Raw genomic sequence first — 26,317 nt, 5'->3', positions numbered from 1 at the left:
GATCAACATCAATGGAGAATCAATATTCTCCATCAGTTTTCGTTTAACTCAATATGATATCAGAGCTGTGACAGTTCTCTTTCACTCTCCGCAGTTCAAATTCCTTTTTAGTTTAATCTCCTTTCGTTCAATAATTCAACTTCACATAAAATGGAACAGAGCAGTCATCAGGAAGGAATTTCAAATGGCAATCAACCACCAGTCCTTGTTTCTCTGGATCTAACCAGTGTATTCTATGTTCATCCTTCCGAGAATGCTGGATCTACACTCGTCCCTGTCCTGTTCGATGGATCTGGATATCACTCATGGAGACGAGCTATTCTTCGAGGCTTATCAATAAAGAATAAAACAGGTTTCATCAATGGGAAAGTGCAAAGACCATCTACAGATTCAGTCGAATTTTCTCAGTGGGAGAGATGTAATGATATGGTCACATCCTGGATTTTGAATTCTCTGTCCAAAGATCTTAGAGATAGCTTGCAATACGTAGACAATGCAAGAGAACTTTGGATCGAATTAGAGGACATGTATGATCAAACTAATCGAGCTAAATTGTATCAACTTCAGCGAGAAATCAATGACCTCAGTCAGGGGAACTTGGACATTACTGGGTACTACACTAGAATTAAGAAGCTATGGGAGGAGCTTAACACATTAGACACAAATTCACAGTGCACATGTACTGGTAAATCCAAAATACATAGAGCTGAATTGGATAGGAGACTTATTCAATTACTGTGAAGTTTACACCATTGTGAGAGGCAACATCTTGACGATAAATTCATTACCTACTATGGCTCAAACTTTTTCTATTCTTGTCCAGGAGGAGAAACAAAGAGAGGTGAAGCCTCAGAACAGGTTCAATTTGGACTCCACTTCTTTTCATATGATTGCTGCTAGTACTAGCACAAATTTCAGGACTAACTATGCTCCTAATAGAAACAATGGGGGCAACAACATGGCTCTTAACATGTCTAATCTCTTTTGTGATCATTGTAAAAAGACTGGTCATATCAAAGAAAAATGTTACAATTGGCTTTCCTCCTAATTTCAAATTTACTAAGGGAAAGAATGCAGAAACAACAACTACTGCAAATGGTTTTTCTGAGGATTTTCTAGAAGATACTTGTGACAGGAATCATGAAGTGGGCAAAGGAAAAGGGAAAATGCATGAACAAAGTCTGACTCAACAACAAATCCACCAGTTGGTAAATTTACTAGAGCACATCCAGATTCCAGGAGGAAGTAATACTGCAAAGGAATCTGGGAACAACTTGAATGGTGGAGCTGTTAACTTTGAAGGTATCTTAGCATGCTACTCTTCAATTAATGATATTGGAAATTTGTCATGTAAATGTCTAAAACTCTCTGTTAACTCTTGGATTATAGACTCAGGGGCCACACACCACATGACCTTCACAAAATCATTACTCACAAACCTCAGACCTTTACCCAGTCCTTTCCTAAATACCCTTCCAAATGGCTGTAAAGTAAAGGTGACAGAAATTGGTGATATACATCTGAATCCTTCACTCACTTTGTATAAAGTATTGTTTGTGCCTAGTTTTAAATTCAACTTGATATCAATTCATTGTTTAGTTTTTCACCTGAAGGGAAATATCAGTTTCAATAATTTTTCTTGTTTCATGCAGGGCCTTTCAATGAAGAGCCCTCTGGAGATTGGTAGAGCACAAAATGGGCTATACTATCTGTGCTCAAGGTGTCACATTGCATGTTTTACTCCCATTTCTGCATCAATTTCTACTTCTTCTACTACACCTATTTCTAGTTCTTTATCTTATTTTTCTAATGTTACTACTGTTTGTTCCAATAGTAATTCTTGTAATGCTTTGCATAACACTTCTGGTATAACCATTTGTAAGACTACAGATGTAAGATCCACTTGTTTAGGCAATAATAATGTGCTTTCTACCTGTGTTTCTGATACTGTTTTTTCTAGATTGAATGGTCCTGCCATAACATGTTTGTCTAATGGAAACAATGTTGATCACTTGTGGCATAATAGGCAAGGACACATTCCTTTTGTAAAACTGAAAGGTATTCCTACTATTCCCATAACCTTCTCACCAAAACAACCCTTCATGTGCACTGTGTGCCTTATGGCCAGACAAACCAGACTCCTTTTTCCAACCAAGACCACTGTCTCTAGCACCAATACCTTTGATCTTCTTCACATGGATTTATGGGGACTATACCATGCCTCAACCCATAACAATTACAAGTATTTTTTTAACCATAGTTGATGACTTTACTAGATCAACATGGACTCATCTCCTCAATTGCAAAACCAACACCCTTCAAACCATAAAATCCTTTATATTACTTGTTGAAAATCAGTTCAAAACCACTGTCAAGTCAATAAGAACTGACAATGGTACAGAGTCCACCAATAATGAAACTTCATGTATTTCCAAGCAAAGGGAATAATACACCAAAAGACTTGTCCCTATACACCACAACAAAATGGTGTAGTGGAAAGGAAACACAAACACCTTCTGGAGGTTGCTAGAGCACTTCTGTACCAATCCAAACTTCCCATCACATATTGGGAAGAATGCATTTTAACAGCTACTTACTTAATCAATAGGCTTCCCAACACAGTTCTCCACAACAAACACCCTTTGAAATATTGTATCACCAACCTCTCACCTACTCTCACCTTAGGTCCTTTGGGTGTTTATGTTTCCCTACCATAAAGACTCATAAGGACAAATTTGATCCAAGATCCACACCTCACATTTTCATTGGATATCCTTTCAATACAAAAGGCAATAAAGTCCTAGATCTAAGTATCAAGAGAATACATGTTTCTAGGGATGTAATTTTTCATGAGAATGTCTTTCCTTTTGCCTTGTTTAAGTTTGAAAATGATCCTAGTTTTTCCACAATATTAAGAACTTTGAATTCTAATTCAAACATATTAAACTCTACTTATGATACTTTTAACAAAGCAGCTGTTTTGGATGATGATGACACTAATTTTAATGTCACTAATACTGACTTGCCTGCACCTATACTTTCACAAACATCTCCACCATCAGCTTTTGAACAATCATTAGACTTTACTTCACCTTCAACAAATAGACAACCCAGCTCAACTGGACATGCCTTACATGACACCATTGAACAACAACACACCCAAACACTAAATCATAGAAGGTCCAGTAGGCCTCATACCATCCCCACTTACTTGAAAGAATACAATTATTCCTTACCCTCTTTGCACACTCAACTTTCCTCAACCCCATCCTCTAACTTTGCACCTACCGCTCATTATTGATCTCTTACAAGTCTTAACCAAGATAGTCAACATAGTGTTAAAAATCCTTCTCATGACACTGAACCATGCTCATATGAAGAGGCAACACTTGATCCTGCTTGGCAGACAGCTATGACATCAGAATTTGAGGCACTGTATGCTAATGAGGCATGTGATCTTGTTAAACTACCCATGGGAAAGACGACAATTGGATGCAGGTGAGTTTACAAAGTTAAACACAAGGCTGATGGCACAATAGAGAAATTGAAAGCTAGATTAGTTGTGAAGGGATACACTCAACAAGCTGGCATTGATTACAATGAGACTTTTTCCCCAGTAGTTAAAATGACTATAATCAAGATTTTAATCAGTCTGGCTGTCAAGAAATGCTGGGACATGTACCAACTAGATGTGAATAATGCCTTCCTTCATGGAGATCTCCATGAGGAAGTGTATATGGATATACCTCCTGGACTCATGGTGACTAATACAAGAATGGTTTGTAAGCTCAAGAAGTCCTTATATGGGCTGAAGCAAGAAAGTAGACAATGGTATGACAAGTTGACACAATTTTTATACTCAAGAGGCTACTCTCATTCTGCTAGTGATTACTCCTTGTTCTATAGAAAAATTAGAAGTTCTTCAGTCTTTGTTGCTGTCTATATGGATGATGTCATTATAACTGGTACTGATATTATAGATATTAGTTCTTTGAAGAGTTCTCTCCATAATGAGTTCAAGATTAAGGATTTGGGGAGACTGCAATACTTCCTAGGTTTGGAGATTTTGTACAAAGATTCAGGGTTATAATCTCTCAAAGAAAGTTTACTATTGACCTACTGCATGAGTTTGATTGTTCAAATTGCATACCTGTGTCATCACCTCTTGAGTCCATAGTCAAACTTAAAACAGGTGAAGGTATATTGCTTACAAATCCCACATACTACTGGAAATTAGTAGGTAAGTTGAATTTTTTGACCAACACAAGGATGGACATAACTTTCAGTGTCCAGCATCTCAGTCAATTCCTCCAAAATCCCAGAGTCTCACATCTTAAGGCTGCTTATCATGTGCTAAGATACCTCAAGAATGACCCTTGTTTGGGGATACACTTGTCAAATAATGCAAATTGCTCATCACTGCATATTGTGACTCAAACTGAGCAGCCTGTCCTGATACAAGAAAGTCAGTGAGTGGTTATGTTGTGCTCATGGGGGACAGTCCTGTGAGCTGAAAGTCTAAGAAGCAAACGACTATATCTTTATCCTCAGCAGAAGTAGAGTATAGAGTTGTTAGGAAGGTTGTTGGAGAATTGGTGTGGCTAGAAAGATTACTGATTGAGCTGAAGTTACTATGTAAGCTGCCCATATCTGTATTTTGTGACAGTCAAGCAGCTATTCACATATCAAAGAACCATGTGTTTCATGAGAGAACGAAGCATATAGAGGTGGATTGCCATTTTGTTAGAGAAAAAAATTACAAGAAGGACTCATCACACTCCATCACATCTCAACAAATGATCAACTAGCTGATGTACTGACTAAGGCACTGCCGAGTGCTAAACACTCCAACATTCTACACAAGTTGGCTGTGAACTACTCACTTCCAACTTGGGGGGGGGGGGGGTGTTAAGATAAAGTTTATTCAAGGACAATCAATGTAATTAGTGTGATGAACTAAGTTGGTTAAGTTTGTTATTCATTTTATTCCTTGCGAATGAGTTAGTTATTTTTGTTGTTAGTTAGTTAGATTCTAGAACTTTCCTATTGTTGAGTCTGTATAAATACACTACATCTTCATGAAATGAAGTTCAGTTTTCATTTCCCCAAATCACAGTATTCTTCATTTCTCCTCAAAGCTTCAGATCAACATCCACGGAGAATCAATATTCTCCATCAGTTTTCGTTTAACTCAATAGTTTGATCTTTTAAGGGTAAAATATGAAGTGCATCTCTTAAAATTCATTTGGATAGTTGAGCTTTTGATAAATTGATATCTAGCTATTGAAAATCTTATAATACCATAAGAGAATGACCTCCTATGACCTTTGATATCTTGATCAATAAAATTTTGATAAACCAATTTGTATTCAAACTGAACTTAAATGAGAGTTTTCTAAGCTTTGATTCTATTATTTTTGGTTCAGCAAACATAGTTGCACTATTATACGTAATTGCATTTTAAATTCTTAAGTTATTCAATATATTCTACGCCTCGCAAATATTTATCATCCTACTGTTGACTGTAGTTCATGTCAACTAATAAATAAAGCATAATTTTTTTTTTTTGTTAATGTTTTCTCTGGAGTTCTTTTGGTTTCCATTGATTTAGATTCATCTCCTACTATCACATCGTTAATTGTATTTCTCTCAATTGAAGCCTAGCTTATTAGCTCCCTTTCAGGGGGTTATTGAAGCACACGAGACCTCAAAAAAAAAATAAAAAATTCTGCGATGTGATGTTGCCTTGAATAGATACAAATAAGTCAATTCTACATGAGTTGCTACACGTACTCTCTACCTCCATCATTTAAACGTTTCTCCTATTTTAACCAGGAACTCATCATTAATATGCGTACAGTTTTTTTTTTTTTAATCAAGCACGACGTCAGTCGTCACACAACAATTAATGGTAACTTTGAAGAACCAAAGGACTGCAGTCAACAAGCCGGCTGAGTTGCTATTTTGTTGGTACTAGCTTACATAGATATATACGCACAGTCGGTTCCAACATCTAAATAATGTATGTTACTATCCATTAAATAAGTTTTCGGGTAAATTCATTTTCAAAATAATTTTCACACCATCTAGTATAATAAATTTGTTGACTTGAAATTTAAATATAATATCTTACACATGTTTAAACCATAATTTGATGGGATTTATATTAAAGATTTTGTTATTATATTGTATTAATAATTCGATAGGACTTGAATTCACTGACTTATTCCCAAATTATTATGATGACTTTTAGTGAATATTAGACGACGTGAACACTTTTAAGAGCCAAAATTATTAATTTACAAAGAAAAAACATAGAAAAAAAATCAATTAACGAAAAAATGGAATGAAAGCAATACTATCTGATGACTCTCTTTGAATCCAAATATTTAATAAAAAAAGAAAAAAGAATGAAAGCAACAAAATAAGCACTAATAATTAATATTTGTTTCTGTGCCATACGTATACTAATTACCTTCGCCACTGACATTTAATATTATTTTTTTAATACTTCAGAAAATATTCAGAAGAATTTTTGATGCAATGATGATAAAATACAAACCTTTTCTTCTCACTTGACAAAGCCACAATATATAGCAAATGTTACTCCTGTGAAAGGCTTAAATTATTTGAGTTTCGTATCGATAACATGTTATAAAATCAAGAATAAAATTATATATAAAAAATAATATAAGATAAAAAGATTTATATAGAGCAAAATAGCATTAAAGCAAAATATTAGCAACATATCGAATTAATATCTCATATGGTCATCCAATTTTCAATAGTTCACTTAGAAAGTCACTCAATTTTGAGTTGTTTACTTCAAAAGTCACTCAACTTTATTTTATAACTCAAAAGTCACTTAACTATTAATAGTTTACTTAAATAGTCACGTAACTATTGATATTTTACTTAAAAAGTCACCCAACCAATTTAAATTAATTTTTTTATTGAATTTTGTAAAATACAATTTTTTTAAAAACTATTTTTAAAAAAATTAATAAGATGCCTATTTTAATTATTTTATTGAAGTATAATTTTTCTTTTTACCTACTTTTTTTTAATAAAAAAAGTGGTACTGTGCTGCGTATTTTTTATTACTTCTTATCAATTCCAACTTCTTCTTATTTTTTGGATCATTTTTTAACATATTTAATTCCAGTTATATAATTGCTAAAACGAAAAATATTTTTCTGGGGTCAATGGCTATGGTACGATTTTCAAAAAAATTATAAGTAAATAATTTGGATTAACAAAATAATTAAAATAAATATCTTATTATTTCTTTAAAAAATAGTTTAACATAAAAATTAAATTTCACTAAATTTTTATAAAAAAAATATTTAAATTAATTGAGTGATGTTCTAAGCGAAATATTAATAGTTGTGTGATTTTTTAAGTAAAATATCATTAGTTGAGTGAATTTTGAATTATGAAACAAAGTTGAGTGAATTGTAAGTGAACAACTCGAAATTAAGTAATTTTCTAAGCAATAATTCAAAATTGAGTGAATATCTAAATCTGAGATATTAACTAGCCACATATCTTGTGGTACAATGATGACACTATGGTCTTCGGTTTGAGTCGTGGTTGGGGCTCGAATGTGGTAGTTAAAATTGTCATTCATTTTTGTGGAGTTAGTGAAAAAAAAAATAGAAGTTAGGAGATTTTGACATCAAGGGGAAGGACTAGGGGAGACTCTGAATCCACCAACCGACACTACAGAGTCCCTTTTGTGTTTTTTTGTTAGCTGTTCATCTTTTCTTTCTCAGCTCACCTTTTTCTCTTTCAGATCACTCAAGATTTTCATCCATAATTTCAGGTGGGTTCTCAATCTTTTTTTATTTTTTCATATTTTTGTTATGGGATCTGTATTGGAAACAAATGGGTTTTAATTGATGTGGATGATTTCTACTAGATTGGAGAGTAGTTATTATTATGTGATCTGTAGTTGGATCTGTTTGGGTTCTTTGTCTCTTTTCAATTTTGACTTGATTACTAGCTGTATTATGTATAAAGTTTCAATCTTTATGCTTCTGTTGGGTTATATTTTGTCCTAATAACACTTGTGAAGAAGAAAAAAAATGTTTTTTTTTGGGGAAATGAACAAAGCAAGTATATGGTTGGAATTTGGTCTTTAATTAGCTTGATTTTTGTGTCTTTAATCTGAAGTTTACTAGAATTTGTTCTCATTGATTCAGACAATCCATGATGTTTCTGTTAATATGTGTCTTTCCAAAAAGAGAATATGTTGTGTTTATTGAGGGAGTTGACTATCTCTTGGTTTGCGAACATGATTAGTTTTAGTGCTATTGTTTCCTTCTTGTATTGAAATGAATTGGCTCGAATGGACTTTCCCTGGATCCTGTTAATGCAGTAAGAGTGATTCTTTGTGTACCCTTTGGGGTGAGGACCTTCCCTGGATCCTGTTAATGCAGGATGCTTTGAGCACTGGTTGCCCTTTTATAATAGCACTACGAGGGAGCTAGGAAGTTGCAAAAAAGAATAAAAAAATCTTCTCTTCAACTATGCAGAAAGTTTATAAGCTCCATCTTGATGTCGAAATCATGAACAGCTTTCGTGTTGCACAAAAAAAAGTACTGTCTTAGCAGTTGAACTTTACAAAAGATGAGGAAGAACATCTACCTTCTAAACATCTGTGTGGATTTGTATTTGTTGAACCTAACTAGTTTGGAATTGAGGGATAGTTGGCTGATTGATTGAGTTTTTCGGCATTTTGATGAGCTAGAACTAAGAATCAGATACATGACTTCCCATCGGAGAAGAAAAATAATCAGACACATATATCCATAATGGCTGTATGAGTTCACAGTAGTTAGTTACCCTAGATGATCGTCAAGAGTTTATCCATTTTCTTGTATAGGCCAATCACTTAGTGAGAGAAAAGTGAAATCTCCTTCTCCATGAAGTCTGGAAAGCTCTTCCGCTTAGATGTGGAAAGGAAAATCCTTAGGTTACTTTTTACTTTTGAAATGAGTTCATATAAATCTTGTTCTCGCTATTTACGAGCAGTGTAAGTTTTTGCAAAGGACATGAGTTTTGATTCTTAAGACAAATTAAACAAACTGTTGGTAGTGTTGCTTTGGCTTGCAACAATTAATTCTGTGGACTCTGCTTGGAACCGTCGAGAATAATGGGCAGATTATCAGAGAAGCTGGGCAAGAGAGTTTTACCTTTCAGAATGATCAAAGCATGCTTAGAGATTTTCGAGCTGATAATGTTGCACTTTCTATTAAAAGACTTACAAAATTTATTTCTAATTCAGTCTTTACTAATCTCTGCACTACTAATTCCTATTATTACTAATCTGTGCCCTACTAAACCTTGCATTGTAGTCCCCGAGTGTCATAGGACTCGATAAGATTTTAAGTGTTTCACTCTTTTGATTCTTGAACAGTCAAAAGATCACAAATAACCAATTCACTATTTCAAATTTTCCAAATAAACATGCATATGCATTTTCTCTATGACCAAAGATGGCAATTTTGAAGAGAATCTTAGAAGTAATATAACCAAAAAGCTATAGATACCAAAGAAAGAACTACAGTAATTTATACCAAAAATAAACAAACAACTAACATCAACTCCATGACTTCATTATATGCAGAACAAAAAGAACTCTGATACTCAGGAACCCTCTAGGCAAAAAAAAATTCTGGTCTATGTGGATTGTTGACTGCATCACATCTTTTGAAGATTCATACCTATCAGTTCCTTTTCTAGTTTCACATTACAATCCGAGTGAAACACGAAATTGGTGGAGAAGATAGTAGACGAGGAGGTTATGGTTTTTGTACATTATTAGGGGTTCGGGACTTATCCATGATAACTATCTACCTATAATTTGAAGTTCTTAGTAAAGGAGGATTACGTGCTATTGTCAATGTATAGATTTTTATTCACTTTTTCTGAAGGCTGATTACTGTTTCTATTTCCTGATGCGACAGGTTACGATATTTATACACTGTTTTGTTCACAACTTTGTATTTCATCTCCTTTACCCCTCCTCTTAACCACTCTTTCTCAATTTTTAATTGCATCTTGGGTAGCTGGACGATTAAATTCGGGCATCCTGTTCCTCATAATGCAACTGCGCTCTGATTTGCTGACAGGTTTCTTTATTCAAGGATTGTGCATATGGATCACGAGACAGGCGAATCGTTGGATTCTTTGCCTTCAGATAATATGAGTTGTGAGCATGGTGATTTTGAATGCAATATCTGCTTTGAAATAGCTCAAGATCCTATTGTGACTCTTTGCGGCCACCTTTATTGTTGGCCTTGTCTTTGTGAATGGTTGCAAGTTCATTCACATTCCCACGAATGTCCAGTTTGTAAGGCTCTCATTGAAGACCAGAAGTTAGTTCCTATATATGGTCGAGGCAAGACAATCTCTGACCCAAGGTCTCACATACGTCCAAGGATGAACATTCCTAACCGTCCAGTATTTGGGCCAAGACCACAAACAGCTCCAACACTAGATATGAACTATTTCCGACCTGATGAGTTGGATCAAATGGGGGGATTTATGCCTATGGCCAGTGCAAGGTTTGGAAACTTGACATTATCTACTCTATTTGGAGCTATTCCATCTTTTTTTAATCTTCATGTGCAAGGATTTCATGACGCTACTGTATATGGTGCAACGACGGGAGTTCCATACCTCTTCTCTAGTTCACTTCATGGGGGTTATGCTCATGGATTTCATCATTCAATCCATGTAGATGGTACAAAGTTTTTTATTAAGATGTTTCTCTTGATTGTCGGTTTCCTCTTAGTTGTTTCCTTAATTTTGTAGAGAATTCCATAAATTAAGATGTAGAATTGTTAATCATGTGTGTATATATCTTTAGAGAAGTTGACTTATATTTATGTCTAGCAAAGCAGGGGCCTCAGTTATTAGCCTTAGGTATTTCCTTATTGTGCCATATTTTTGTCCTATAAAATCTGATGTTTTGAGTTAACTTGTCAAACATGGTAAAATGATTTGTTATAGCAGGTAAAATTGAATCTCCAACATATACATATCGAAAATGGCAACTAAATAAAAATTTGTTCAAATAAAAAAAATGTCTAGCTAGCTAAGACTAACAACTTAATAAAAAGAAAAGTCAAGTTTCTGTGTGTTGCTGTAATGGCAAAACAGAAGATCTACAAATTGGACAATTCTTCTTGCCCCTCAGCAGCCATTTCTCTATGCAAGGTGCATGATATTCGTGTCCACAATGGAGTGTACCAATTGTGTCATCATTTACATATTCAGATAGGCATATGGAACATATCTCTTCTGCTTTATTACCACAATGACTTGTTTTTTTCATCATCACAATTTCCTCCTCCTCCTGGTGGTGGCCTACTCCAGGTAGATCAAGCAAAGCTGTATAATCAAATGGCTGTCCGCTGAGACGACTACCAAAGTTGCGATCAAGGTTTTGCATTGCGACTATTAACTGATTGACATCATCAGTTATGACATAGGCTTGATCAATGAATTGATGATAAGTATATGGATCATCCCAGAAAGCAGAGTAGTTATTAAGTGGAGCCAAGTGATTACCAATTGTATTTCTTGAACGGTGAGAGGAATGATTGTGGGGTTGTGAAAGATGAGGATTTGTGCGAAACAGAGAAGCAGCATCATCAGTGACAAAGACACCATCAATGTATTGGCCGTCTGTGAGAAACAGAGCACGATCCGAATGACCAGAATTCATATTCATCATAACAACAAACAGAGAGAAACAAGATTAAGTTGGGGTTTTGCAGAATGAAGAAAAGAGAGCTGCAAATATGAATTCACACACACACACACATATATATATATAGACGAGATAAAGGCTGGTTGAGGGTTAAGCGCATTCTATAACGGTAATATAAATTGACATGGTTACCATAATATTTCCTTAAGTAATAAATTGACACGGTTAACAGAATGTTTCCTTAAAAAATAAATTGACACGGTTGCCATAATGTTTCCTAAACTAATAAATCCACACGGTTACCATATGATATTTAGTAGGAAAAAAAACTAAAATATACAAATTAATTACCTTAAATACCCTAATATACTCCACATTAAAGGGCACGTAATACAAGGATATCAGAAAAAAAATCTCTTAAATACAAAAAATAATTATTTTGTTATGTATGTAATTTAAAAACTATGTTTGTAATCATATCATATTCATATTATACTAAAAGTGGGAAGCCACAAAAGTAAAAGTTGAAATACTATTTTACCCCTATCTTAATTCAAAATGTTATAAAATATTTAAGCAATTAAATATTAAATAATAATTATATCATATTATATTAAATACTAAAAATGAAAATGTGTTTTAAAACACATTTTAAGAATGTCTCTCCATTCTTCAACATAACTTTTGAGCTTTCTATAGAATTCTAGGCAAATTTTTGGCTTATAAATATCATGTGTATGAGGTAAAATTATTATTGGCAAATACATAAGCTAATTTGCCTTTCATAGCTCAGAAGAAAAAAGAAATTAATTTCATCAATTACAGAAAATGCTTAAGCATGGAGATCGCAGATTAAGGTAGAAGGTTGTAGTGGAGTGTTCTCTTTCTTTCCGAAGGGTTTAGACTTAGTGGTGTCTGTCGTAGTAGTACTTTTATTCTTGTACTGTCTTTCTTTTGCCTTCTACACCAATTGTTTTTATGGTGTTTCGATTATTGCACCTTTTTTGTTGTTATTGTTTTCGTAATAGTTGTTATATTATATTATATTCTCTTCACTGTCATTTTTCTTTTTCATATTTTCTCTGATTTGCTATACTCGACTCAAGTTGTGGGTTTTTTGAATTGAGGTAAGATCTGTGCACACTCTACACTCCCTAGATGGATTTCACGAGATATGTTATTATTATAAAAGAAGTAGCTATAAAATCAGACAACACATTTAAACGTTTGGGCTAAATTGATAAATGTACATCTATTTTGCTTTGTTAGCAAGTTTTGTCGAGAAATATGTTTATTCATCCTGTTTGATAAGTTATTGATAATTTTTAAGATTTCTTTTCGTTAATTTCAATTCTCTTAGTTAATTCAGTATTTAGAGTTAGAGGTATTTACATATGCATTTGCAATAATCTAGAGCATGAAATTCAGACGACATATTTCTATATACCATTATGGGGCTATATGATATTGACTTTCTTCACATATTTATTGCTAGATGGTAACTATGTTTGTCCGTCTTTTCAAGTTTATTTCTATTTAGCAAATTAATAACTAAAGTAATGAATTACAATAAACACAATACAAGTTCAAATTTTAAATTCACAAATTTTAAATGGTGTCTCCGAATCATAACGACAAATATTTTCTCAAGTGACATAGCTTTTAAAATAGATTTTTGATTTATTGTTTTGTTACACAAATTTTATAATAAAAGCTGAAAATATATATGCAACGCATGTTCCATATATATATATATATATATATATATATATATATATATATATATATATATTATGGTGTGTGAAGCAATGAATATGATGTCAAGCACCGCTGGTAAATTTTGTCTCTACTTTTGTCTGGAAAAAAATATGATGTATACTTCGTTATACATAATTTGCAAATTATAAGATTTGTCAGTGCAATTACTTCCCTCTCATGGTCTGTGCCTTTTGTTTTTCCTCTTTAAACTTGTAGCTTCCGAATTCCGAATATGGATAACTTATTGATTCTATATTTATTTTCTATCTATAATCTATATGAATAAAGTCTTGCGAATATGTGTATGCTTTATTTTTCTTCTATTTTTTGTGTGTTTTTTCTTTTATGAACTTTTTTTTATCATTATCATAAGTATGTATTGTTATTTGGCTCAAATTAGTCATGTGACTTTATTGAAAGTGTGTTAACTACTAAACAAAGTTTAAAAATTACCGATAATAGCTTCAACATAATTGATTTACCGATGATAGCTTCAAAGGAATTGATTTTAAACATTACAATGTGCCCCTCATTTGGTGTTTCTAGACGCACATTAAAAAATATTACTCACTTCACACAATTGCATAAAATTTTAATTGTTCTAACGAATCTATAAAAATTCACATGGAACACACGTGCAATGCACGTGTCCAAAGACTAGTTAAATATAAATGTATTGATAATTTGTTAATTAAAGTCTTAAGTAGTATACTTTTGTAATTTTTCCTATTTAGTACTAGCTTTAGTAAAATATTTGTATTTTTCAAATATATTGTTGATTTTTTTTATCATGAAAATTTATATTCCCATGTTTTAATTTATTTGTTTTAGTTACTATTTGGACTATCAAAATGGTATTTTCTTTGACCATAATATTTTCAAATACATTGTAACCACATACCATAGATGAAATTTCTAGTCCTACAACATTTTGATGTCTATAAATGTCCCCTGCGTCAAGGGCTGTCGGAGTGTAGGCTTGATGATACTCAAAAACAAGGCTTGAAGTATCCATAGAAATAAAGCTATCATCTTTGCAGTTTTGTGGCTTCATATTTGCCTATTTGATTTGTGAGAGAAGAGATGAAGATTGCACAAAGTAGGCTTCAGTTGCGCGACCGCGCACCAATTCCGAAGTTATTTAAGTCTTCTCTTCTCTTCACGTTTTAGGAGGGGTGTTTTTGTCTTTTCCTCATCTCATAACCCTAATCCATGACTATTAACTTTCCCCAAAAGTCATATTCTAGGAGATTTGATAAGTTATGACAAACTCTTCTTCTCTTCTTCCCCAACCCTTCATGAAGCAAGAACTAAGGCTAATTCTCAAAGTCTCTTTCCTAAGTTATTCGTCAAAAGGTATGTTGGAACACTCCCTACTTCAAACTATTCATACAAGATTCATATTTACTAAATAACGAATTGAGGTAAGGGTTGAGAGACGATTTTATGAAAATTGATTACAAATGTTCCTCTCTTGTTAATTGTGTTCAAATTACTTTATTATAATTTCAGAATTCGGATTGTTGGTTTTTGTTGCTCCCCAATATACATGCAAGTGTACGTGATCGCGCATGTAATATAGATTCTTTAAGAAACGAGTTATTGTTCCCAAGGGACTTATGATCAATTTATATTCACTTAATCCTACAACTAAAGGTAAAAAGTAACCTTTTCAAGAGTTGATGATTTATTGTTTATCTACTAATAATTATGCACTAATTGAAAGTAACTAATTGTGAACGACTTTGATATAATGTTTCAAGCAAGTTAAAAGCAATTCTAGGGCTGCATCATATAATGAATATCATGTATCATATTATTGGCTTAGAATTAATTTTAGTTGTCAAGTTACTGGTTTATAGGGTTGATGATATGATCCGGGTTATATACCTCTCGTCGCCTACCCCAGTTAGCTATCTAACTACATCGTTGAGCGGAGATAAATAGACTAACTGGCGAACATTTATATGTCATCCTATTTCGTAACCAAGCAAGGTGTTCGTCTGGGCGTCACTCCTGAACACTAATCACCTCAATTTAATGGGTGGACCGAGCTCTCTATATTCTCTGGTCTATCTAATCTCTCATCTCCCGATTTTAAGATTAGACAATAGATTTATCTTATGGTGTGCAAGCATAAAATACTAAAATAAGAATATAAAAGTAACTTGTATTGACAATCGAAAATTAATTCAACAACCTTAAATAATCAACAATCAATTCGTAGCTACAGCCCCAGAACTAGGGCGTTTAGCTACTCATGCTATTAGAAAACAAGAAAATATAATAGTTCATGCAATTTCTGGAAAATAGAAGAGTTAAATGATTAAAACCTATTACAAACTTGAATTCTTGCTCTTGCACACTAAATCAAATGTCCAACCCCCATAATGGAGCTCTAAGGATCTATTTATAATCGTTGGAAAAGTTGGGAACAAATCCTACTAAAATTAGGAATCCTATTTAATGTTTAAAACTTGGAAAAGTCACAAAAAGGGTGGTGTGTCGCGCCTCCATTGTGCCTAGCAATGCACGCAGAACTTTCACTTGTGGCGCGGCGCGCCTATGAATCCTCGCAGATCTTTAAGGGCTGGCGTGTCGCGCCTAGAAGCGCGCCACAGATAAGCCCTCAGTACTTCTGGGGCTGGCGCGTCGCGCCAAGCAGTACGCCTCACAAGTCTTGCAGAACTTTGTGGGTTGGCGCGATGCGCCTCTCAGTGCACCAAGCCTTGTGGTCTTCAGACTTCGTCAATTTCTTGTGCGTCTTTTCTCCGTCTTTCTTCTTTCCAGCTCCAATTCCTTCAAGAGTTCCTAAAATAACAAATCATGTGTGTAAGTGCACAATCATCACAAGTATGAAAAAATCAAGCTAATAGACTCAAGATCATTCTTTAAATTAAGCAATTCATGGGCAAATATTGACAACTTAGGCATATAAATATGCCTAAGATCAGTTTTGAATGGGTGAATTGCCTCATATGATTTACAAAAAGATTTTTCCTATAAATAACGGATTTGAAAATCTATAAGTCTTTTAAGAAATTTAGTTTAAAATAATAAACAAAGGGTAATTTTTCATCCCGATTAAATGCTAATGATTTTGCATTTGTTGTCTTATAACTTCGAAAGACATGGATGTTGTGTCACGCCCCGAGCCTACACCCTGGGCGGGACCGGCACCCGGAGACCATTTATGGCCCCAAGCGAACCCTTGGCCTGGCTTTCTTAACTCAACAGAAATCTAACCCAACAGAATAACTCAATGCAATGCAATATTACAAAACAACTTAACTTATAAAATATGGCCATAAAGGCAACTCGAATCTCAAAATAGAATATTTACATATATATATAGATGAGAGACTCAAAACTAACTGACTGATTGTCTGTCTATGAAGCCTCTAAAATACTGAGATGGATGTTGGGACAGATCCCGCAACATCCTAATAAAACAAAAACTAAGAACACAAAATAATTGAGTCCTCCGGAATGCAAGGAGGCTCACCACTGACTCTGGAGTGCTCAGCTAGATCAACGCGTGCAGGATGCTGATCCGGGGTACCTGTATCTGCATCATAAGACGATGCAGGCCAACTTGCATCAGTACATGGAATGTACGAGTATGCGAGCTGGAAAACTAAGCAACATAGGCTAGAAGGAAATTTTGAAGAAACTGAAAAGTTTACCTTGCTCAACTCAACTCAACCTGACTGACTTCTTTCAATATATGGCAATTCAAAACAAGTGCGATATAAAGAAAGACTGTTTAAAACATACTATAAACTCTGTGTGTATACAAGGATACAATAAGCCTGAAATGTATATAGAAATACAATGAACTGATGTATATAAAAATACGATAATCTCTGTGTATAAAAATACAATAACTGTTGTGGGAGTTTCTCTAACCGACAACCATCACATAAGAGCTATAGTGATGATACAGCGATCGACCTCACGCTGCCAGAGCATCTTATACCCGGCCAAAGGTATAAGACCTGAACTGCCTAATGGATCCACTAGCCTAATCTGAAAAGGATTCATCTAAAAAGTATGATCCTTTTCTACCCATGGTGGCTAACATGGTTCTATGGGGGCTGTGGGTTCTTTGAACGCTCCCCCAATTCGGTGCTCTTTACTACTCCCAAAAATGTACTAGCTCTTATGTTTTTTAAAACATATTTATTCCTGCTGATATGAGATAATTACTCAAAAACTAGCCCGAAGGCTCTTTTGGAAATCTCAGTTTCCAACCTTGTTTAAATGTAAAAACATTTCTTTAAAACTTCTTTGGGAATACATAGTTCCCTAATAACTTTGAGAAATGAACCCAACTTTAAACTCTTTAATTTACTTGAACTCTTGGCTTGATGTGAAACTCTTAACTTAACATGAAACTCTTAACTTTTGACGTGACTTGAAACTCAATACTTTTGACTTGACTTGAAACTCGAGTCTTAAAAATGAAGCTAAAACATTCACTAAAGACTCTTGAACAACTTTAAAAACTTGCTTTGACTTACTTCACTTCTAAGCTTAACTCTTAACATCACTTGACTTCTAACTTTACTTGACTTGGAACTAACTCTCCTTGAATTGGATTATGAACTCAAGGGTAATGATTTGTGTTTGGAAGGACCCCATGATGATAGGAATAATTTAGGACAGCTAGACTTAAGAAACATTTCGAAATTTAATTCTGAAAACAGAACAGATTCTGTTCACAGAGGGAACATAGCTGCAACGCAGACTTGTTTCCTGAAAGCAGCTTGACTTTTCTCCTTCATGTTGCCAATTCTAAACCCTCTTAACTTCAAAGGTTCTTTTCCCAAACACTTGGGGTCATAAACCCCTCAACATACAGTGGATTCCACTCAAAAACACAACCAAATCCTGTCCCAAATCAGCAAGAACTTCAACAACACAACCAACAACTTCAATAACCAAAATAGATCTTTTCTTGGAATTAAAAACGAGTTGGTGTGTGGGGGAAAGGATCAACCCACACTAAAGAACTCACATACCTTGATAGGGATCACCCCCAACGAAATTCCACGACGGAAACTTGTTGATCTCCTCTTTCTCCTCTTCTTCTCCTCTTCTTCTCTTCTTCTTCTTCTCTTCTTCACTCTCAAGAACCCTAACTTTCTCTCTTTTAAAATGGAAAAAAAATGATCCACAAACAGCCTAACACAACAATATAACCTCAAAAGAAATGATTTGTGAAAAGACCAAAATGCCCTTAAATTTCCGGACGGACTCCCTGCCAACTGCCCCAACTTTCAAAGGGCATAACTCGCTCATACGAACTCGGAATCGAGCAAACTCGGTGGCGTTGGAAAGATCGTTCCACAAGCTTCACAACCATAACTGGAAATACTCCTAACTCATCCTGAGCTAGGATTTACGACTACTCAAAGTTGGCCAAAAACTCACTGATTTCCACACAGCCAAATTTTCCAGATTCTGAATTTTTCCAAAAAAATGACTACTTCCAATTTCAAGCTTCTTCATATTCATTTTAAATTGTCGGATGTTACATGTTGGCATTGAACAAAATGTTTTAACATAAATTAGTCTTTTATTTTCAAAGGACTGGTTAAGAGTTTTAAATGGTTGATTATGAATTTTGGTATGGTTGCAATGACTTGCAAGACTTGTTATGACGATACCAATGGGAATATGCCTTATTTGAATAACTCTTAATAAATGAAAACTTGTAAATGTTTTAATTGGAACTTAAAGAGAGTTTGGTAGTATCACCGAGAAGGTGTAAAGTCCTTGTGACTCATCACCCAAAACTGTGTTTATCAACATGGGAGGTTCCTTTCCTGAAATATGGATGACCACGGTAGGTTGTTAATCGGAGCAGCCTTTGCAGTCTTTTCTTTGGGAGAGTTTGGTTCATCGGGTTCTTATATTTCTCAAATTCATGCGGCATACATGGATTAGGCCCCTTGGTCGGACAGAGACCGGACCCATATAGCCTATGGGTCACATTATATCGGTGAACACTTCCTTACTCAAGATTAATGATTTTTTTCAAAGGTCTATATTTAAATGCTTTGAGTCTGCACTTATGATTTTTTATATATGTGTCTAAATCCCTTGGTTGCATGTTAGTACTCATTGTACTTACTGTCCTCAAGTGCTACATCGTTTTATGATGTAGGATGAGAAACACAAGTTCGTAGTTCCAGGCAATAGTAGATCATTGAGGTATAACAATGAGCATTGTGGCGAGCTTTCCATCTTCTGGAAAGTGAATTTTTCTTTATCTGTCTTTCCTTTGATTTCATGGTATGTCGGGGGCCATGTCTCAATGTAGACATTGTTATTCTGTTAGTAGAGGTTTGGTAAGTCCTCATGGTTCGAGGGCTAGGACATTAACACTTTATTGCATCCTAAGTCTTTCAGTTTCAAATTATGTTCGTGACTTAGAGGTTTGTCATAGTCACATCTATGAATAGATAATGTTTTACATATTCTATTATGTACTCTGTTGGTATCTTTTATGTCATCTTATGAGTTGAGACTTATATTTCTTAAAATCTCATTTACTGTATTTTCCTTATTTCATGTTTATGTCAAATGGCTTGTTTAGTATCACGATCTGGGCCTACACCCTGGACGTGACCAACACTCGAGAACCATTTCTAGTCCCCAAGCGAACCCTCATCCTGGCTGACTACAAGCGGAAGACTAACTCAAGCATCAAATTGAAAGATGCTAAATCAACAGTTTCTTTAAATCTCAAAACTCTCTAAATATACTAATTATGAACATATGTTTTAAATAAAACGTATGAAACTAAAAGACTCTCCAAAACTGTCTATCTATGAAGCCTTTACTAAATATAGACGAGTGTCGAGACAAGACCCACGACTACTCAAAATGCTACTAATACTAACAACTCATAAAACGGGAGTCCTTCGGAAGCAAGGAAATCCCACTCGAAAGCTGACGAGCGGATGAAGTGATCTCAACGGATTCTTGTTGAGGATCCTAAGTACCTGTATCTGCTTCATTAAAAGATGCAGGTCAAATGATGTCAGTACATTAGATTTATGAGTATGTAATATAACTGAATGGATAAATAACTGAACTGATAGGGCTGGAGAATACTTACCTCAACTCAACTTAATACAAAACAATAACAAGAGATAAAAACACTTAAAGCTTCATAAATAAAAGATGTTAACTTAACGATGTATATAAAAATACAATAAAATATTTTTTAATCTTATTTGGGAGATTCTCTAACTAACAACCATCACTATGAGCTACGTGATGACACAACGTCTCACCCACGCTGCTAGAACTGTCATATACCTTACTGGGGTATAGAACACCTCAACTAAGTGGATCCACTAAAGCTCTGCTTGAAAGCAATAAGGAATCATCTAAAAAGTATGATCCTTTACCCATGTTGGCTACATGGTTTATGAGGAATGTGAGTTGTCTGAACTCATCCCCATATCAGTGCTCAATACTACTCCTAATAAATATATACTCATGCGCAAATGCATAAAACATACTTTTTTTTTTCAAATTGAGTTGTTTTCTCAAATATCCTCCTAAAAGAGGTAACTGCTCTGAATAACTCTAAACTCATTACTCGTTTAGAAATCAAAATTTCTCTTTTCTTAACATAAAAATGATAAATTTGGGGATTGATAGCTCCCTTAAACTTTACTTAAAATGTCTCTTTAAACTTTCCTCAAAATTCCTCTTTACTTTCTCAGAAAATCAATTTAAGATAATTGTTCGATTAAAAGATTCTCAACAATAGCTCAATGAATACTCAAATAATCGGGTTATGCTGAAATATAGACATGAACAAATCAACTCAATAAAAGACCTTGAACTTTTCTCTTAAACTCACTTTAGTTTTGAACGTGCATTAAGACATGTGATTAAGATATGCCGGAATTTTCAAAGGTAAATGGAGCCCATAAAAGCTAATACAGAGAAGGGAAATGTGGCCACAACATAAAGGAACACACATCGAATGAAACAAGGAGAGGCTGGCCTACTAACCCCATGGCATACTGCTGGCGTAGGGCGCCAGGCCTTGAACTTCAGAAGTCAGGCCTGGGCGCACTACTGGAGCACCGCCCTAGTCCCTAAAGTACTGAAGTTTAGCCTTGTCGCTTTCGTGGCGCGACGCCCCAGGCTCCTCCCCAGTACCCCGACGAATTTTCAAGCTTAAATTAGGATCCCAAATTAGTTTAGAATTGAGAATTTGTTCCTAAACTCTTCTTGTTTCTCAAATCCAAAACTAATACATGAGAACTTTCATACAATTCCTTTAGAAAACATAATTTTACTAAACCAATAGGGTTCATGTGATACTAAGCATGAACAACACTATAAGATTCACAAAACAAAAGAATAAAAACCTCAATTGTTTAAGAACTAAATTCAATATCATTAAGAACTACAAATGGATCCTTAGATGTAACAATTTCTTGACTAAATTGAGATGTAGGGCATGAGAACGAACAAGTCCAACACTATGAGAAGCCTTACATACTTGGAAAGAACAAAGGTTCTTGGCGAAAATCAATGGAATCTTGAAGAACGCTTGAAACTTAGCTTTTTTCTCTTCTAGGAACCTTGCTCTAATTTCTTTAAGTGTTAAAGAACGTGAAAAGATGGTTTAACACTGATTATACCCTTAATTGGGTGAAGAAAAACGTGGCTAGGCTTAGAAGGGATGGGAAAAGACCCAACTACCCCTCTAAAACGATTGAGGCTCCTTAAAAGATAGGCTTCACCAAAATGGGAATAACATTTTACTCCTTGCTCGAAATGAAGCAAACTTGACGGCGTTGGAAAGAGGACTCAAAGACCTTTAAAATTTGTTGTCATGGGCCACCTAGTTCTTTATGTGCTAAGAGATATGATCGTTTGAAGTTGACCAAAGTAAAATCTCATATTGAAACTCAATCGGTAAAAAAACTTTCAACTCAACTTTGTGCTAGAGGATTCTAGTGACCTTAATTCATATCCAAAATCATTCTCACACTAAACAAATGACCTTAACACCTAATAACAATTAAGAATCACTCGGTACAATCTTATTCATAAATGAAGAATGGTTCGAGTCTTAACTTAGAAATTTTCCGGATGTTACATTTAGGGCCTCACAGGGTCCTATTCGACATGTCACATCTAGGATTTACTTTGGGTCGTGATGATAATCGTTCGTAAAAGTCACAACCTTATGGAAAAGTCGCTACTCTTCAGAAAATTCACAACTCTTCAAAAAAGTCATAACTCTTCCTAAAAGTCGCAACTCTTCACAAAAGTCACAGCTCTTCATTTTCTATTCACACCCTTTAAAACCAACAAGGACCGATGGAGAAAGAAAATGACTTGAAACAGAAGTTGTTGTCCGTTTGCTTCTTGAAACATTCTGCATGACTTTATTTTTGGTACCACCACTTTGTTGTTGGTTATATGTCAATGATGAATGAAAGACAATTGTACACATCCAGTCTACTGGAATTTTGTACACTTTTGTTGGTTGATCTGTTCACGAGACACACTTAAGGCATGTTTGGATGAGCTTATGATTATGATTTTATAAAAACCACATTTTTGCGCTAGTTGTAACAAATCACTCTCAATTCTTACCTTATTCACGGTCTATAATATTATCCAAGGGTCATTCAATCAATAATTAGTTCTACGATGCTCACATTATCTCCATCAATGAAGTTTCTACTTCAATTACCGCATTTTTAGCAGCTTTTATGCTCATCTTAATTGAACTCAAGGTTTTCAACCGCCACAACTCATGTTTTAGAACAACAACATCATGCTAGAACGAAAGTGTTAATTTACAATCTAAAAGCAATTCAAGGTGATATGACTTAAATATCTTTAATTAATTCAATAGGTCGTGGAACACGTAACTCTTTATATTATTATAGGAGAGTGCTCACTGATATAACCATTGCACATAAAGTTACAGTGCGAGACTGAGACCTCACAATGTCAGTTAAAGTACAAGAAAGAAATTAAAGGACCATGGAGAGGGGGAAAGAAAATGACTTATCATATATACAGATCTTGAAAACATAATGAATGGCTTTATTTTTGGTACTTCCACTTTGTTGTTGGTTATATGCCAATGATGAATAAAAGACAATTGGTCACGAGACACACTCAAGGTATTTTTGGATGGATACTTAGGATTATGATATTATAAAAACCCCATTTTCGCGCTACTAGTAACAAATCACTCTCAATTCTCTTCACTATTACTAAGTAATTTTCTCTCTTATCAAAGCTTTTCCATTCAATGGCTGGAAAAAGTAAGATTTTGTTCATTGGAGGTACTGGTTACATCGGAAAGTTCATCGTCGAAGCTAGTGCTAAAGCTGGTCACGACACATTTGTCTTGGTCACAGAATCAACTCTTTCCAATCCTACCAAAGCCAAACTCATTGATACTTTCAAGAGTTTTGGTGTCACCTTCCTCTATGTATTGTGTATATATATATTATGTACATTATTTGTTTTTGTTTTGAAATGCAAGAAGATTTAGATGATCTATTTGTGGTTATAAAATGCAGGGAGATTTATATGATCATGTGAGTTTAGTGAAGGCAATAAAACAAGTGGATGTTGTGCTTTCTACTGTTGGTCATTCTCTTTTAGCTGATCAGCTCAATATCATTGCTGCTATCAACGAAGCTGGCAATGTCAAGGTTAATTTATATAATAAGATATTATCGAAGCGGAGCATGCCATATTCAAGTCTAAGAATGAAAATAATTTTGAATATTTGTTCTTTACTTTTACATTGGTTTAGACCGTTAGAATACATAACCTTTGAATTTGTTATTTTATATTAAGAACACACTATCATATGTTATTTTATAACTTTAAAAACAAACTAAACATATAGAAAGTTAGCTCAAATCAAAGCAGATTTACCTAAAATTTCGGTCATAATCTAGGAGTACTTGTGCCTTATCCCAAAAAAAATCATCTTTTTTTTATTGATATTTAGTATTCCTAAGAAGGAATTCTAAACATATTTTGACTTAATTTGAGGAAAATAGTAAATTATAATTTTGTTTGTTACATAGTTTTTTAACATGAATATTTCTAAATTTTCACATGACTGGCCCGTGACTAATTATGAGTTTTTTATACTTTGAGTTTCAGAGATTCTTTCCCTCTGAATTTGGGAATGATGTAGATCGTCTCCATACCGTTGAGCCTGCTAAAACAACATTTAATACTAAAGTTCAAATTCGCCGCGCTGTTGAAGCTGAAGGAATACCATTCACTTATGTTGTCAACTTTTATTGTGCTGATTTTTTTCTTCCAAATTTGGCACAACCTGGACATGTAGTTGGACCTTCAGCTGGTCCTCACAGAGACAAAGTTATCATCTTAGGAGATGGTAATGCTAAAGGTAAATTAAACTCCGATTTGGTTCAAAATTGTCATATGAACATGCATGTTGCTATAAATTTGTTTTGTATCTACGTACAGCTGTTTTTTAATAAAGGACAAGACTTTGCTACGTATACCATAAAGGCTGTCGATGATCCAAAAACACTTAACAAAATCCTCTATATCAAGCCTCCACAAAATATAATTACGTTAAACGAGTTGGTATCCTTGTGGGAGAAGAAAACTGGAAAGAATATATGTACCAGGGGAACAACTTCTCAACAACATACAAGGTATGTAAAACAACATTCATTCTATCCTTAGTGTCAATTCTTGTCCATAAGACGTAACTTGTTGTTTGTATTTCTTGCAGAAGCCATGTTTCCGTTGAATATGGCATTATCGATCTCTTACCCTGCTTTTGTGAAGGGTGAACAGACTAATTTTGAAATTGATCCATCATTTGGAGTAGAGGCATCACAAGTTTATCCTGATGTTAAATATACCCCCGTGGATGAGATACTCAACCAATATGTGTGAAATTTTAGAGTTCCTTCCTATTGAGGAGCTTCCTAGCTTTAATTTCTATGATGAATAATTGTTGTTTTCAGATGCATGTAAAACATTTGACATGTTTCTATATTCTATTTTCGAAAAGTTTCTTTATTCTCAACTTATTTTGTCTAATTCCAGTGGTACCTACGGTGTCAAGATAACTTGCTTGCACCTCGACTATTTCATTGATTATATGTTGCCTTCAACCAATATAGATATTGATAGTCTTTAAAATTACAGTATCTAATCCCGAAGATGCTCCAAAATCTTTTTGATTGCTCGTTCGAGAGCTATGGAACATCTAAACATATGATACATATACAGTATTCCTAATAATACTGTCTGTTCAAAATTTGATTTTTTGCGTGTGTTCTCAAATACTCATTATGTAGATAAGTTAATTAACCACTTAAAATATGTCACATTCTTTAATTATAAAAAATAGTCTCAATAAACTATTAATAAGGATGTGCATAAATTAAAAACACCGATAAACCGAACCAAAAAAATGTTATTGGGTTAACAGAATTTTAGTAATTTTATTTTAAAAAAATATCGGTGATTGGTTCGATTTTTGTTTCTCAATATTGAGTTATTGGGTAAACCGATAACTATTAAGACTATAGTAATTTACTACTTTGCCTCTACATAAATATTAAATATTGATCTCCGTACTTTACTTGTTACTGCCTTTGTTCGATTTTTGTTTCTTAATATTGAGCTATTGGGTAAATCGATAACTATTCAGACTATAGTAATTTACTACTCTGCCTCTACATAAATATAAAATATTGATCTCCGTACTTTACTTGTTATTGTGATACTATATTTGCCCTTTAGCCTTCAATTCACACTTCACAGTGA

The 26,317-nt window shown here is 34.3% G+C and overlaps 3 protein-coding genes and 1 pseudogene across 4 annotated transcripts; 3 read left to right on the top strand and 1 right to left on the bottom strand.

The window, feature by feature from the left end:
* The first annotated feature begins 150 nt into the window (after positions 1–150).
* On the top strand, positions 151–741 carry LOC125864039 (uncharacterized). The gene has a single exon (XM_049543987.1). It carries the CDS (start codon positions 151–153, stop codon positions 739–741), a length of 591 nt encoding a protein of 196 aa, XP_049399944.1.
* A 6,911-nt stretch (positions 742–7,652) lies between these two features.
* LOC125865700 (uncharacterized) lies at positions 7,653–10,898 on the top strand. 2 transcript variants are annotated; one of them, XM_049545913.1, is made up of 2 exons: positions 7,653–7,825; positions 10,152–10,898. In XM_049545913.1, the coding sequence occupies exon 2, from the start codon at positions 10,162–10,164 to the stop codon at positions 10,819–10,821; it is 660 nt and encodes a 219-aa protein (XP_049401870.1). In that variant the 5' UTR covers positions 7,653–7,825; positions 10,152–10,161; the 3' UTR covers positions 10,822–10,898. The 2 variants fall into 2 exon arrangements, with proteins under 2 accessions (XP_049401870.1, XP_049401869.1); XM_049545912.1 differs by having other exon boundaries at positions 10,137–10,898.
* A 123-nt stretch (positions 10,899–11,021) lies between these two features.
* Positions 11,022–14,534, bottom strand: LOC125864038 (uncharacterized; annotated as a pseudogene).
* A 9,237-nt stretch (positions 14,535–23,771) lies between these two features.
* LOC125864037 (isoflavone reductase homolog) lies at positions 23,772–25,332 on the top strand. Its single transcript, XM_049543986.1, has 5 exons — positions 23,772–23,975; positions 24,067–24,201; positions 24,665–24,937; positions 24,998–25,191; positions 25,272–25,332. Exons 1-5 carry the CDS (start codon positions 23,793–23,795, stop codon positions 25,330–25,332), a joined length of 846 nt encoding a protein of 281 aa, XP_049399943.1. The 5' UTR covers positions 23,772–23,792.
* Positions 25,333–26,317: the final 985 nt, after the last annotated feature.

The sequence above is a fragment of the Solanum stenotomum genome, chromosome 5, assembly GCF_019186545.1.
Source record: "Solanum stenotomum isolate F172 chromosome 5, ASM1918654v1, whole genome shotgun sequence".
Lineage (NCBI taxonomy): Eukaryota > Viridiplantae > Streptophyta > Magnoliopsida > Solanales > Solanaceae > Solanum > Solanum stenotomum.
The sequence above is the reverse complement of the archived record's forward strand: the minus strand, read 5'-3'. Positions and strand labels throughout refer to the sequence as shown.